At 41.2% G+C, this 14,702-nt stretch overlaps 1 protein-coding gene across 1 annotated transcript in view; it reads right to left on the bottom strand.

Moving 5' to 3' along the window:
* Positions 1 to 14,702, bottom strand: part of KMT2D (lysine methyltransferase 2D) — a 3,358,270-nt gene that overhangs the window by 2,558,093 nt on the left and 785,475 nt on the right. The window contains exon 6 of the mRNA XM_044082193.1: positions 12,443 to 12,549. Within this exon, the coding sequence (XP_043938128.1) occupies positions 12,443 to 12,549 (107 nt within the window). The remainder of the gene's footprint in view (positions 1 to 12,442; positions 12,550 to 14,702) is intronic.

Here is a 14,702-nt window from a genome sequence, read left to right as displayed (position 1 = left end):
AATTCTGAAATTACTTGAGGTGAATAAGAGATAGCAGCCTCCCCACCAGCCTCAGTACTTTAATGCATTTATTACAATACATCATCTTCTTCTTTTGGCTTTTCCTGGTTAGGGGTCGCCACAGCGGATCACCTGTCCGCTCATGATTGGCAGTGGAGTTTTACAGTGTAAAGTTGCCAGCCCGGTGCCCAACCTTCCACAGAAGGCACACACACACGCACTTGCACCTAGGGCCAATTTAGAGTGTCCAATCCACCTACTGCATGTTTTACATAATTAGTCTTATTTAAAGGTAACCAGTGCACTTTTTTTCAGGGGCCAAAAGTTAATGTTTTCTGAAAGCATACAAGCTGCTTTTCCACATCTGGGAGAGGGAAGAGAAAAAAATAATCAGCACACACGGAAACACATGTTGTAATATGTGCTTTGTTGTGGGTAACCTTAATTTTAGATTAAGTTATACCTGTGGGTCTAGCGGTCGCTTTAGTGCAACTGTTCCCATCTAGAGGCATTTGTCAAAAAATTTATAGAATTTTGTATGCTTGTGTCAAGTTAATGGGGATGGGGAAGTTCTGCAAATATATTTAGCTTTTTTTTTTGAGGGTTTTCATTAAAGAAAAAAGGTTTGAGCAATGTGGCAAAGGCTCAAACTGACATGAGAACAACCATTTTCACCCTGCCAAACTTTTACTGTGCATGTAAAATAAAAGCTAGAAATACACAGCCAAACAAAAAGTAATGTATAACAAGTGGCAACAATAGCTTTTTATAATGACTACTGTATCCATAGTATCTTGGAATGTAAATGGCTTTGCAAGTACAAACATAAAAGAAAGAGTATTGAATTATATTAAGAAATGCAGAATGTAAACACAAATGTTGCAGGGCACATTTGAAAGAAATAAGCATGTGAATTTGATACAGAAAGGATTTCAGAACGGACATTCAGCAGAATATCAGGGACAAAGGAAAGGGGGAGTAAGAATACAGATTGCTAGAGGGGCTCCAGTAGTGACAGAAGAGGGAAAAAAGACAATAATGGTAGAGTTGAGGAAGTATGACTACTGGCAAGGGAGGAGGATTGCACTGACATGTATTTATATTCCACCAGAAACTACTAAGGAGCTCAAGACAAATTTTGGGAGAAATAATCAGCTTTCAACAGGGAATATTGTTAAAAGGTGGGGACTGGAACGTGACTTCCAAAAGTGAGGATGAAGCATGGGAATCTAGAAGGGAAGGTATAACAGAGTAGATTTCTGAAAAAAATGTGTGAAAATATTTGGTATGGAACATATGAATTCAGTAGTAAGAACTATTGACAGAATTTACATATTACTCCCCAAGATTCAATACATGGGCTAGACTGGGCAAAAACTGTATTTTACAGGAGCATGTACATTTAACTGAAAGCTCCGACATACATCTAGTAGTACTTCATAACATGCACCAATAAAACCTAACACAGAAATGCAGTATAAGGAAGAAAAAAACAGACACTGGTGCTTTCGTACCTACCCATTAAAGAGAGGAATTTAAAGCAATGGGTAGTGGAAAGTATTCAAGAGTGATCACGGAAGACAAATTTCTTCAGAAGAAATATCTAGTGAGTGGGGATAAAATGAAAATGTAGCTTAAAAATAGGGCATAAACAAGAGAAAGATAAAGCTGAGGTCCAAATAGGGTATAAACAAGAGAAAGATGAAGCTGAGATCCAATAAAAATTATTTAGAAGGGCTAACAAAGGTTAAAGCATTGCAGAATAAGAAAATCTCACAGAACAAGAGGAGGAGTGACTGGCAGAGTGCTAAAGAGAAAATAAAGGAGTAAATGGATAATATGCATTAATTTAGAGAGACTGCTGTCAAGCAACTATTTTTTGTTAACTCCAGAGCACAAACATTTAGCACAACTACTTAGGCAACAGAAAGTAGAAAAAAGGCTAGGACAAGAAAATAACCAACAATTCTCTGCAGGTGGTATGAGATATTTTAAAAATGTTATGAACATTTGTATAAAGGTAGAGGAATGTGGCAACCAAGAAAGAGCAGGCAGAGAAATATTTATGGAAGACAATTACACCAAAATTACAGAAGATGAGGCTCAGCAACCAATAGTTAAGATAGGAGCAGTTGAGATAAAACAATCTGCAGGGAAGTCTACAGGAACAGGTGGCATTCCTGTGGAAGTCTGAAATCTAGGAAGGAAAAAAAGTGATAAAAGATCATGAATACTTAATACTTTGTTTAATAGAACTACAAAAGGAGAGGAAGAGTCAGCAGCTTGGAAGAAAGCTATGGTGGCCGTATTACTCAACGAGGGTAAAGACCCATCAGACAAAGACTCAGACCTATTTCAACTTTAAACCATGGCTGCAAAGTGTCTGTGTCAATACTAGCTGAAAGAATAGCAAATGTATTGTCAGAACTGATGGATACAGATCAATGTGGCTTGGGAGGGTGTCAGTCAAACATTTGTCCACATTAACAGAACAATGATGATCCAAGGGGAAGCAAAAATGTAAAAAAAATACTACTGTTGTTGGTGGGTCTTGAGGCAGAGAAAGTATATGACAGAGTATGCTGGGGTTTTGTGAGGAAGGCAATGGAAGCATTTGCATTCCATGATACAATAAGGTTACTCAGGAGACTATATGAAGGATCACAGGCAAGAATTGAAGTGGGGGGGTGTTCCTCTCCAATATGTTGGGTTTAAACAGAGGAACCAGGCAGGGATGTCCTTTTTCCCCTTTATTTGCTTTTTATTTACAGCCACCAGCAAAGAAAATAAGGGACTCAGCATGTCAACAATAATAACTGATCTGGTAACAAAGAAAAGTTGGCTTTACTTGCACATGGTATTTTGTAGTCGATAAATCCAAAACAAAGACATCTTGGTGATGTGAAACATTTTGAGACTACTTCAAGTCTTTCCAGGACATGAAATTAATGAAAAAGAAACAGACGAGGCAAGTCAGAGCCACCTGAAAAACTTGCTAATTTCATCAGGTAACACAGGGCAGCCCTAAGTGGATGAAAAGGTACTTCAAGGAATTCAAATATGAGCTATCTAGATTGCCCGAGTGACCTTTTCAATATGATCTTTGACAAATTGTAGTTAAATCTTGGATAAAAAAAAAAAAAGACAAGTAAAAAAAAAAAAACACTGCAAAAATTACAGGAGGCAAAACAATTAGAATTAAAAGGGAACTTCACTGCATTAGCAGCTACAAATTATTACAGTTACTACCGAGGGTTAAGAAAGTGTGCGTTGACCAGGTAAAAGATTAAAATACTGAATAAAAAGGGAAGCATTTTCAAAAGCACATATGTACATTTCCCGTGGTTATAATGTTTAGGAAGTTGCTTCCATAACCAGACAAGAGCATGTGCTTTAACTAGGTAAAACTAGCTAATGCAAATGGTAGTGCATGTGTTGGAAGACAGCAATGTAGAATAGCTGCTCCCTCCTTGGAAGTGTGCTATAATTTAAAAATGCACATAGTTAAGACTGTTTATTAGTAGTAGTGTACAAGAAGGTTTTTGTGTTTTTAGTGCTCAGGAATGTGTCGTGGAGCCAAAACTGATGGTTATATCTGTAATGCTTAGAAGACATACCTTAAATATAAAAAGTAAGACACAGAAAATACAGATAATTCATGTGCAAAAGCTTAGAAGTGATAAATATGGCCACATTGAGAACTTTGATATGGAATGTTAATGGACTCTGAAGTCTGATTAAGAGCTAGAAGGTACTTTAAACATATAAAAAAAGAGTAAGGTGCCATTAATTAAGCTATAGCAGACATTTAGAAAGTAGACAGCAACACAGTTTGACTAGGAAAGGGTTACAATAAAGGGTATTCAGCAAAATGCCAGGGACACAGAAAAAGAGGAGTAATAACTAATAGAAAAGGAGTGTCAAAGATGGCAGAAGGAAAAAATGACATGAGCGATTCATATAGGCTAGCAGCTAGTTAATGGGAAGAATGATTACACTGGTGTGCATTGACATATCACCTAAAACAGAACTTAGAACTTTTAGTAAAGTAATAACTTCAGCAAGGACTATTTGTGGATGGCAACTGGAACATGGTATGTAACAAAGGGCATGTCTGGTGGACACAGAAAAGAAATGAAGAAAATTCCTAAAAATATACATGAAAAGATCTGTCAGAGGATATTTCACAAATTATGGGAGAAGGTAAGTAGTTTCCTTAATATTCCCCAAGATATGGTAATTAGGACAGACTGAATAAGAATTGTGCATGTTATATACATTCAAAAAAAATTTGCAGACTCATCCAATAATTGTACAGAAAATCTATAACTAGCAAAATATACGCTTATGACAGGTAACTCAAAGAAAAAATAAGATTTATTAAAATGCCTCAGCTATTGCCTTAAAAAGAGAACATAAATTAAAGCCAAACTATTCCACAAGGACCCAGAAAAAAAAAAATTTCCAGAAAAGATGGGTTATAGTTGCACATAGGTGGGGATATCAGTGAATCAAATTTCTTAAAACACAGCTAGATGTTTTAAAACATAAAAAAGGAGAATAGAAATAAAAATTGTTTATTCGAAACAGGAGTCAGTGAATGGTGGGGAATCTGATATTATTAAAAACATTAATGAGAAAATAAAACAAGTGGGAAAAAATGTTGCAAAAAAGGAAAAATATAAACTAGAATGTGACTTAAAAGACTATGTTAAAAGTAATAGGTTCCCGTGGCAAACTAAACTCTTGTGAGAAGAGGAAAAGTACAGTTTTGTACCTACCATAAATGTAGATGTCCGATAGATAGGCAACTGCAGTCATAACATATGGGTTGTCCTGCCTCAGGCAGCCCTCGGTCGGCCAGATTCCAAAGTCTGGGTCCGGCGTCGGCTGGTGTCGCCTCCTCTCCGACGTCAGAACGGCTGGAGTATAAAGGCATCGGCCGACGCCATCTTCTTCAGTGTTTCTTGCCCCAGATGCCAGGTGCCCTCCTAGGAAGGCTAAATTTGGTGAATGGACAAACAATTCCAGACATGCACAACAGTAATAAACAGATACACCATAGGAGATACCCCCAGCTAATAGGAATAGGGGGAGTGGACCCAAAAAGAAGGTTGCAGAGGGGTAGGAGGGTGGGAAAATCTGACTGCAGTTGCATATCTATCGAACATCTACATTTATGGTAGGTACAAAACTGTACTATGTCCTTCAAGAATGCAACTGCAGTCATAACATATGGGTTGAATACCATAGCCAAGCTGGGGGTGGTTGGAACTAAGAAAGTGATGGTGTAGCTAAAATGCCCTGCAGGACTGCCGAAGCAAAGCCTGCCCTTTGTAGCCACTCCTCGTAGGAAAGCTGTGGATGTGGCTATAGCTCTGGTGGAGTGTGGCCTAATATTGGCTGGCACACTTTTTCCATGAAAAGAATAGCAGAATCTGATGCAGTGTCCAATCCATTTGGAAATTGTTTGTTTGGAGATTGCTTTTCCTTGTACTCCAGCAGCATAGGCTACAAGCAGTTGGTCAGACTTTCTGGTGGCCTTAGTTCTGTCCAAGTAGTAGCGTAGTTGTCTGTGTATGTCCAAAGTATGCAGCAGTGCTTCCCCCCCGTTTTGAGGATTGGGGAAGAAAGAAGGCAGGTGAATGGTTTGATTTAGAGACACCCTGGAAATTACTTTTGGCATGAATGAAGGATTGGTTCTTAGAGAGACTCTGTCCTGATGAAAAATGAGAAAAGGAGGGACTGCCATGAGTGCCTGTATCTCCGAGACTCTTCTTGCTGATGTGATTGCCAATAGGAAAACCGTTTTCCATAAGAGAAATTGCATTTCTGAAGTTGCTGCTGGTTCAAAGGGAGGAAGAGTTAATTTTTCCAAGACGAAATTGAGGTCCCATGCAGGTACTGGCGGTTTCCTGGGAGGTTTGATATTCTTTATCCCTCTTAGGAACTGTCTTAGCAAAGGGTGCGAAAACACAGGTGGATCACAATTGTATTTTGCTGAGATTGCTGAGGCATGAATCTTTATGGAGGAATATGAGAGACCAGTATGAAACATTTCCTCCAAGTATTCCAATATCTGAGGCATACTCAATACTGTTGTATCCTGACCCCTGTTAGCATTCCAGATGATGAATCTCTTCCACTTGGCTGAATAGGTTTTTCTGGTGGAAGGTCTGCGTGCTTCCAGTAAGATCTCTTGAACTTTTTTGGAGAGAGAGATATTGGCAGGAGTTATGGTAACCTCCAGGCTGTCAGATGCAATGTTTTCAGGTTTTGATGAACAGTCCTGTAATTGTGTTGTGTTAGAAGCAGAAGCCATAGGGGCAGAGGCCACGGTTTGGTCCGAGTTATGCTCAACAGCAATGGGTACCAGTGCTGCCTTGGCCAGTCTGGAGCTATCAAAATGCCTGTTGGTTGTTCTGCTTTGATCTTCAGTATCACCTTGGTCAGCAGTGGCAGAGGAGGGAATGCATAAATTGTTAGGGAATTCCAGCTGAAGGAGAGAGCATCCGTTTTCCAGGCTAGAGGATGGTGGGTCCTTGTACAGAACTTTTCCAGGTGATGATTCATGTGAGAAGCAAAGAGATCTATGTCCGGTCTTCCCCATGTCCTTGTTATTTGTGAGAAAATGTGAGGATGCAGCATCCATTCGTGTGGATCCAAGAAATTTCTGCTCAGCTTGTCTGCCAGTACATTGTCCTTGCCTGGCACAAACTGGGATTGCAGATGTATCTTCAGACTTAGGGATTTTTCCCAGAGAATCATTGTTAGTCTGCAGAGGGGATAAGAATGAGTGCCTCCCTGCTTGTTTATACCACATAACAGTGGTGTTGTCTGTCCTTATTAGCAAATGTCCTTGTTGAAGTGATTTTTCGAAAGACTCTATTGCATGTATCACTGCCAACATCTCTTTTTGGTTTATGTGCAGATGCCTTTCCCTTGGTGTCCATTGACCTTGAATGCATCTGCCCTTTATGTGCGCCCCCCATCCCTGGTCTGAGGCGTCTGTTGTAATCATTTGACCTGCTTGAGGTTTGTTGAAAGACATGCCTTTGTTCAACTGACTTGTTTGAGCCCACCACAAAAATTCTCTTTGTAGACATGGAATGAGTGGGATTACATCCTCTAGGCTTTGGCTGTGTTGGGACCACAAGCTTTTTAAGTACCATTGCAGCTTTCTCATATGAAGTCTTGCCAAAGGTATCAGAAGAGGGCAAGATGCCATGAACCCCAGGGCCTGCAGGAATTTCCTTGCAGTCAGCCGGGAAAGCTTTGTTAGGCCTTTGAAGTACTCTGGTAACTGCTGTTGTTTTTCCTCTGTGAGATAAGCCATCTGTGTGTTTGTGTCCAGTTTGGCTCCTAGGAAAGTAATCTGTTGGGATGGCAGAAGTCTTGATTTCTGAATGTTGACTGTGTATCCCAAGGCCTATAGTAATTGAATGACATAGTCCAAGTTTGCTATCAAGGTTTGTTTGTTGTCTGCTTGCATGAGGCAGTCCAGGTAAGGGTATATTTGAATCCCCTGGAGTCTGCAGTGTGCCACTACTGATGCCAGGCATTTCATGAACACTCCGGGCGCAGTAGATAAGCCAAACGGCAATGCTGAGAATTGATAATGCTCTGTCCCTGCAAGACATCTGAGGTATCTTCTGCAGCTTTGTCTGATTGGGACATGTAGGTATGCCTCCTTGAGGTCCAGAGTGACCAGCCAAGACCCCTTGCCCAGCATGGGAAGGAGTTGCTGCAACGTCAACATTTTGAACTTTGGCACAATGAGATAAGTATTTAGAGTAGACAAGTCCAGTATACGCCTCCATTTGTTTTCCTTTCTTGGAACAAGGAACAGTCTTGAATAAAATCCCTGGCCTTGTTCCTGTGGAGGGACCTTTTCTATTGCTTTTATATTTAACAGCTTTGAAACTTGAATGAGTGCCTCTGCCCTTTGATGAAGTGGCAGGTTTGGCATGCCTTGTCTTATTGGTAAAGTATGGAAGTGGAATTTGTAACCTTTGTCTATTAAATCCAGAATCCATTTGTCCTTGGTTAAGATATGCCAGTTTTTTGAGAATAAGGATACTTTTCCGCCCAAAGGTGCTTCTCTTTGAACCTTTGTAGGCGGTATGAAAGTCAAGTCATTGTGGTTGTCCTTGTGGTGCAGCTGGACTGCCTGCGCCACTTCTTTGATTTGGTGGATGTCATTGGCGGCCCCTGTAGGAGCCTCGGTATTGCCCTCTACCTCGGGCACGCCTGTTTTTTCCCCTTTGAAACTTGTCAGTTTCTGGAAAGGACCAATTCTTTGAAGGCCAATTCCTGCTGAATCTGGGAGGCTGAACCTGGAGGAAATCTTTGACTGTCTGTACTGATTTAGCTTTTTCCTCAATGGACTTCAACACATCTTGTGCATTAGCACCAAAAAGCTTCTGTTTTTCTAAAGGTGCATCAAGTAACTTTACTTTAACATGGTCTGGCAGAGGCTGTTCTTTTAACCAAGCATGTCTACATATAACAGCCCCAGTCATAGCCGCCCTACATAAAGCCTCCAATGCATCATAACCACACTGAAGAAAATGATTGCTAACCTGCTGAGTGTTATGTACTAGATCCTGCAATGCCTTTCTATCAATAGGCTCAGGAGAGGCTAGCTTTTTTTGTAAATCATCCAGTAAAAAATCCTGGTACTGAAACATATGAAAAAGGCAGTTAAGTGACCTCATGGCCAGGGTGGTAGAGGTATAAACTTTTTTACCCCATCTCTCCAGGTACCTAGCTTCCCTATCCGCTGGCAGTGGATTTTTGGCTGTGGAAGTAGCCACTCCCTTGGGGCCCTGTGAAATAGTTTCTAAATCCACAGAATGGGCCTTAAAGAGATGTTTGTGGGTGTCGGGGACCCTATAATATCTGTCTGGCTTGACAGGGGCAGGAGGGAGAGAATCAGGGTAAGCACTGGAGTCGGAGAAAACATCATCCAGGACATCCATAACTGGAGGGATAGCCAAGGGTCTGTGCTGGGGTAGCTTGAGGAAGGTACGTAATCTTTTCCTGGAATCAGAGAATTCCTGACCCTGCCATTTAAAATGCTCCCTCATAGAGTGTAGGACTTCACCGAAGGAAAAATCTTCTGGAGGAGAGGCAGAGGGAATTGATTCCTCAGCATCAGAGTCCACATAGGCCTGGAAGGATTCTTCTTGGGTATCTGAATGCTCAGAATCCCCAGAGGCTTCATCCAAAGAGAGGTTGTCTGCCTGCTCAGGTCTGGGCCTTTTCTCTGCAGGTGGCTGAGAACCTCTGTCTGGATGAGGGTGAGACCCCCTGATAACAGAAATAAGATCTGCAGCAAGAGACATGATCTGTTTATCAGAAGAAGGGGCCTGGCCAGTAGGTTTAGGATGGGCCTTGGCCTGGCTGGTGGCCTTAGCACGTGCAAAGGCCTTGATGGACATAGATACAGGAGGCCTAGCTGCCCCACGTGCAGGAGTAACCTTGTCCACAGGAATGGTGTTGGGTAGATCCAGAACTTCGGTTTCTGGAGGAAAATCAACAACCGGCACCGGAGTAGACTCCGAGACCGAAGGACGTGTTAACGCTGTGTCGTCAGCCTGGAGCGGTTGAATTACCACTTCCGAAGGGACCAAAGCACTCGCGGAGGGTTTAGGAGGAGTATCGGTGGAGGACGCTGGCCGAGGATGTTGGTCCCGGTCCTTTCGTTTTTTGGTAGATTGAGTTGTCGGTTGATCCAACGGCGTGATATAAGCGAAAGATTCGCCAAAAAAGTCTTCGGCAAATTCTGCCCGGCACCTGAGAGTGCACTTATTAAAGCAAGCACAGTCCGAGACGTCATGGTCTGGGCCCAGGCAAGGGAGGCAATAAGAATGGAAGTCCTTATGAGGTATTTGTTTACCACAAGACAAACAATTATTAACTTTCTCAATTTGTTCTGACATCGGCTGAGGCAAGAAAAAATGTTCCCCAACGGGGTACTTAGCTTTTAGATGACTTCGGTACTGAAAACACAGGAGCTGACCGACCGGCACTTGCGAACTGCTTCTGCTTCGGGCACCGCGCGGCAAGAAAGACTGAAGATGGCGTCGGCCGATGCCTTTATACTCCAGCCGTTCTGACATCGGAGAGGAGGCGACACCAGCCGACGCCAGACCCAGACTTTGGAATCCGGCCGACCGAGGGCTGCCTGAGGCAGGACAACCCATATGTTATGACTGCAGTTGCATTCTTGAAGGACATCAGCAATAAACTTGCCATGTAACGCCTTTTGGTCTACATACAGAAGCTAAACAAAATAGTGCAAGGAGAAGCAGTTTTACAAGTGCTTCACAGAGTATGAAATAACAGTGACAAGTTCCCTTAATAGAAACAGGCTGCTTATCATTACTAAGATGGCAACAGCATTTTGAACAGTAGCCTATTCTGGAGTCCCATAAAAATAATAAAAAAGAAGTGGGAATTTAACACCAAAGAACATAAAAAGATACTGTTTAATAGTGATAATTGTGTACTTTATCAACTGCAAAGTAATGTTTGCTGTTTTGACTGCCAGCACGATTTCCAAGGTGAACAACATCTGAATACTGAAGTTTATATTTCAGACATACTATACACAACAGGCAGTTGCAAGTCCTCAGAAGTGGGCTAAAGTTTATTCCCATAAATTTGATAAAAACAGGGCATCAATATTCTTGCAGTTCAGACATACTATGCCGAGTGCTGACCAAGGATATAATTCGTTGGAAGTTAATTTGAGTAGTAGTTTTAAATTTCTTATCTCTTTTCAGAGCATCACAATTAATTTGCAGACCTGCTGAATTTTTTTATTTGATGCATATATAGATCAATTTAATACAAACTGTTGGAATGTGTCTAAGGATGAATGGGAAGCAGTTAAGATTATAGTCTTTTTTCTGGTTATGCCTACTGATAAAGGACAGAGTGATATGGTCAAGAATGAAGCTCAGTATGATATGGTCATGAATGAAACTCAGTATGAACATGTGTTATAAACATTTATTGGATACTGTTATTCATGACAAAACAAATGTTAGTACCACAAGGTTACAAATTTTTAAAAACTTCATTAACAAAGGTAAATCAGTTAGTATTTTCTCAGTTAAAGACGTTAAGATCATACTTAATTACTGTGAACCTAAGATGCACAAAAACATTCGGTCTTTGTCTAGAATACCTATTATTTCTAGAAGAGTGGGGTTTAAAGAAAAAGTAGGCAAACTGATTGATATGCATCTTATGTCTGGGCATAAATTAGGATTCTTTACTCAGGACACTGCAGATTTATTAAGCAAGTTTACAGTTATTTGGACTACTGGAAATCAGAAGCCTTGCATATTATTCTAGATTAGCTCACTTGAACTTTTTTTTATTAGTCACCGACATTTGCAGGGTAAGCTTTGTTTAGCTAACAGGGCTGTATTAAATGAAGAACTACATTTGTTATTAAACAATGATTTGATAGATTCATATGGTTCCACTACAAATCCTGCTTTTGCTTTTAAAATTGGTTAATGCTGAAGAAAAATAAGATCAAAATTTTTAACACACTGAGCTCAAGCGCAACAACAAATTGTTTACAATAGAAATAAGAATTCCTGCAATATCAGGAATCCTTGAAAATAAGTTCACAAACCCTGAGAAATGTTCAGGACATACAAAAACTTTGTAAAACTTAGAAATATTTTCGAAAGCTCACTCAGAACAACTTTTGCAGTATCAGAAGAGGTTAGGAAATACCAGAATATTGTTAAAACTTAAGAGCAATACAGTAACAAACGGAGTTTCTTTAACAAGTGCTGGCTGAAAAACAGTGATAAATTCAACCAAATAAATGCAGCACAGAAGTTTTAAATACCACTGAAACAGTTAAAGTACAAAAATATACTTGTACAAGTATCAGCTTTGTAGGCTAGAAGATTTTAGAAGCAATCCAAGTCAGATGCAAGGAAGCTCTCAATAGATGAGAGCACACTTGCAAAAATGTAAGGCTTTTATACAAGGGATACTGGAAGACCAGTACCTCAACTCACTAACGGATGATCGCCACAAATCCCTGGACTCCACTGCCCTTCAGCCTGTGACTGGACAGCAAGAAACGGAAAGAATGAATGGATTGACAGAGGAAGGGTCTAGATCAGGAATTTCACATTTATAGTTCTCAGGCAGGAAGAAGCTTTAAAACGCACAAATCTGGAAAATAGAAACTACTACAGAACATTTCCCAGTTCCACTGACTTTTTTATTTGTTTTGAATGAATGTGACCCTCAGATGAGTGTGCTAACCTTCACACAGACTTCATCAATCATTTCAGTTTGAGACTCCTAGCCGAAATGGACACCAGGGAGGGAAGAAAGAGGCAGGGGGAACTGTACACACTACAGATAAGCACCAGTGAAACTGGCTTGTTAATCAGCTTACCTGTGAAATCCCTGAGATGACTGCTCTGTCCACATGAACCAGATGTCCTTCAGCACACTGAACTCCACTTGACCAAGCAGCACACGAGTGGTGGACCCAGCAGGCTCCTATGTCAGGGAAAAGCACAGCTGTAACTGGTACGAATAAGTAAGATAAATGTTATAGATACTTGACTACCTAGTATTTACAGAGAACATGTTTAAATTTGCAGAGAGTAGGCTTTAGTCAGCAACATAATAAAATAATGCTTAAACCCCCAAGTTTTCTTTTTTTTCTCACCAAAATGGTTTCAGTAAGGTATAGTTACCAGAAACCATCCCTATAATACAGTCCTGGTACTGTTCAGTTCCCAGAAACCAGCCTGTACTTTAAAACCTATTTCAAGACAAGAAAATGAAAGGAAGGAAAAGCCAATCACCTTTTTTACACTCAACTCTGCCAAAGTACGTAAATGGTTATTTGACCCTACCATGACAGGAAAAAAGTACAGTTTTGTACCTACCATAAATGTAAATGTTCGAGTGTATACACTGCTGCAGTCATTACACTTGGGTTATCCTGCCGTCAGGCAGTTCCCCAGTCAGCCTGAGTTCCAAAGTCTTGGTCCGGCGTCGGTTGCTGTCACCTCCACCCTGACGCCAGTCCAACAGGGGTATATAACATGCAGCCAACACCATTTTCTTCAGTTTTTCTTGCCCCAGATGTCAGGTGCCTCTAAATAGTAGGCAATTCCAATTGCTAATAAAACATACATAAGGAAAGCAAAAAACAACTTACAGCTACCAGCAAATACTCCCCATAGGTAGTAAGGGTAGAAGAGATAGGGACGTACCAGCCAGTAAGAGGGGAAGGAGGGAGGGTAACCTGGACTGCAGCAGTATTATACACTCGAACATCTACATTTATGGTAGGTACAAAACTGTACTATGTTCATCGTGTTACACTCCTGCAGTCATTACACTTGGGTAGAATCCCAAAGCTGAGGTAGGGTGGCTGGTTCTATAAGGCATTAGGGGTGACTATAAGGCCCTACAGCACTGCAGTGGCAAAGTCATCTCTGGATTTAGAGTACAGAGGCAGATGGTAATGCTTGGTGAAGGTATGTACAAAACTCCAAGTTGCTGCTTCCAAAATATCCTTGGTACGTACTCCCCTGAGGTAGGCAGTTGAAGTGGCTGTTGCCCTGGTGGAGTGAGATCTAATGCTGCTAGGTACAGGTTTTCCATAGTATGTGTAGCAGAAACGTATACAATGTCCTATCCATTTTGAAATAGACTGTTTTGAAATGGCTTTTCCCTGTGCTCCTGCAGCATACGCTACCAATAATTGCTCAGATTTTCTGAAAGCTTTGGTTTTGTCCAAGTAGAAGCGTAACTGCCTGTGAATGTCCAAAGAGTGCAGTAGTCTCTCCCCTTTATTCTGTGGTTTAGGATAAAAAGTTGGCAGGTGAATAGTTTGGTTTAGAGCCACACTGGATACCACCTTTGGTATAAAGGTAGGATTAGTTCCTGAAGACACCCTGTCCTGGTGGAAAATGAGGAAAGATTCCACTGCCATTAGTGCCTGTAATTCTAAAACTCTTCATGCTGATGTTATTGCCAAGAGCAGAGCAGTTTTCCAAGAGATGTATTTTAATTCTGCTGCGTTAGCTGGATCAAAAGGAGGTAAAGTTAGTTTTTCCAAAACAAAGCTGAGGTCCCAAGTTGGAGTAGGTGCTCTACGGAGTGGTCTTGTTTTCAGCCCCTCTGAGGTACTGTTTTAACAGAGGATTAGAGAAAATTGGTGGATCCGTGTTGTAATGAGCAGAGATGGCAGAGGCGTGGATCTTGATGGATGAGAAAGAGAGGCCTTTGTCCAGCATCTCAGTTAAGTATTGTAGTATCTGAGGAATGCTTGGGACAAGAGGGTCAAGGCTGTGAGCTTCGTTCCAGGCACAGAATCTCTTCCATTTATCCGAATAGGCTTTCCTGGTACTAGGCCTTCTGGCCTCCAGAAGGACATCCATTCCTGCTTTGGAGAGGCATTGCTTGCTTGACTAAGGAATATTCCATGCAGCTAGGTTTAAGGTCTTTAGCTGGCTGTGTAGTACTTGATTGTTGTGCTGAGTCAGCAGATGTGGGATTTGAGGCAAAATCCAGGGTGGTTCTTGTGCTAAGCTCCTTAAGATTGGGTACCAGTGCTGGCGTGGCCAGTCTGGTGCAATCAGGATCATCTTTGGCTCTTCTTGCCTGGCTTTTATGAGCACCTTTGGCAGGAGAGG

The sequence above is a fragment of the Protopterus annectens genome, chromosome 9.part0, assembly GCF_019279795.1.
Source record: "Protopterus annectens isolate FY-2018-M chromosome 9.part0, PAN1.0, whole genome shotgun sequence".
NCBI classification, from domain to species: Eukaryota; Metazoa; Chordata; order Ceratodontiformes; family Protopteridae; genus Protopterus; species Protopterus annectens.
The sequence above is the reverse complement of the archived record's forward strand: the minus strand, read 5'-3'. Positions and strand labels throughout refer to the sequence as shown.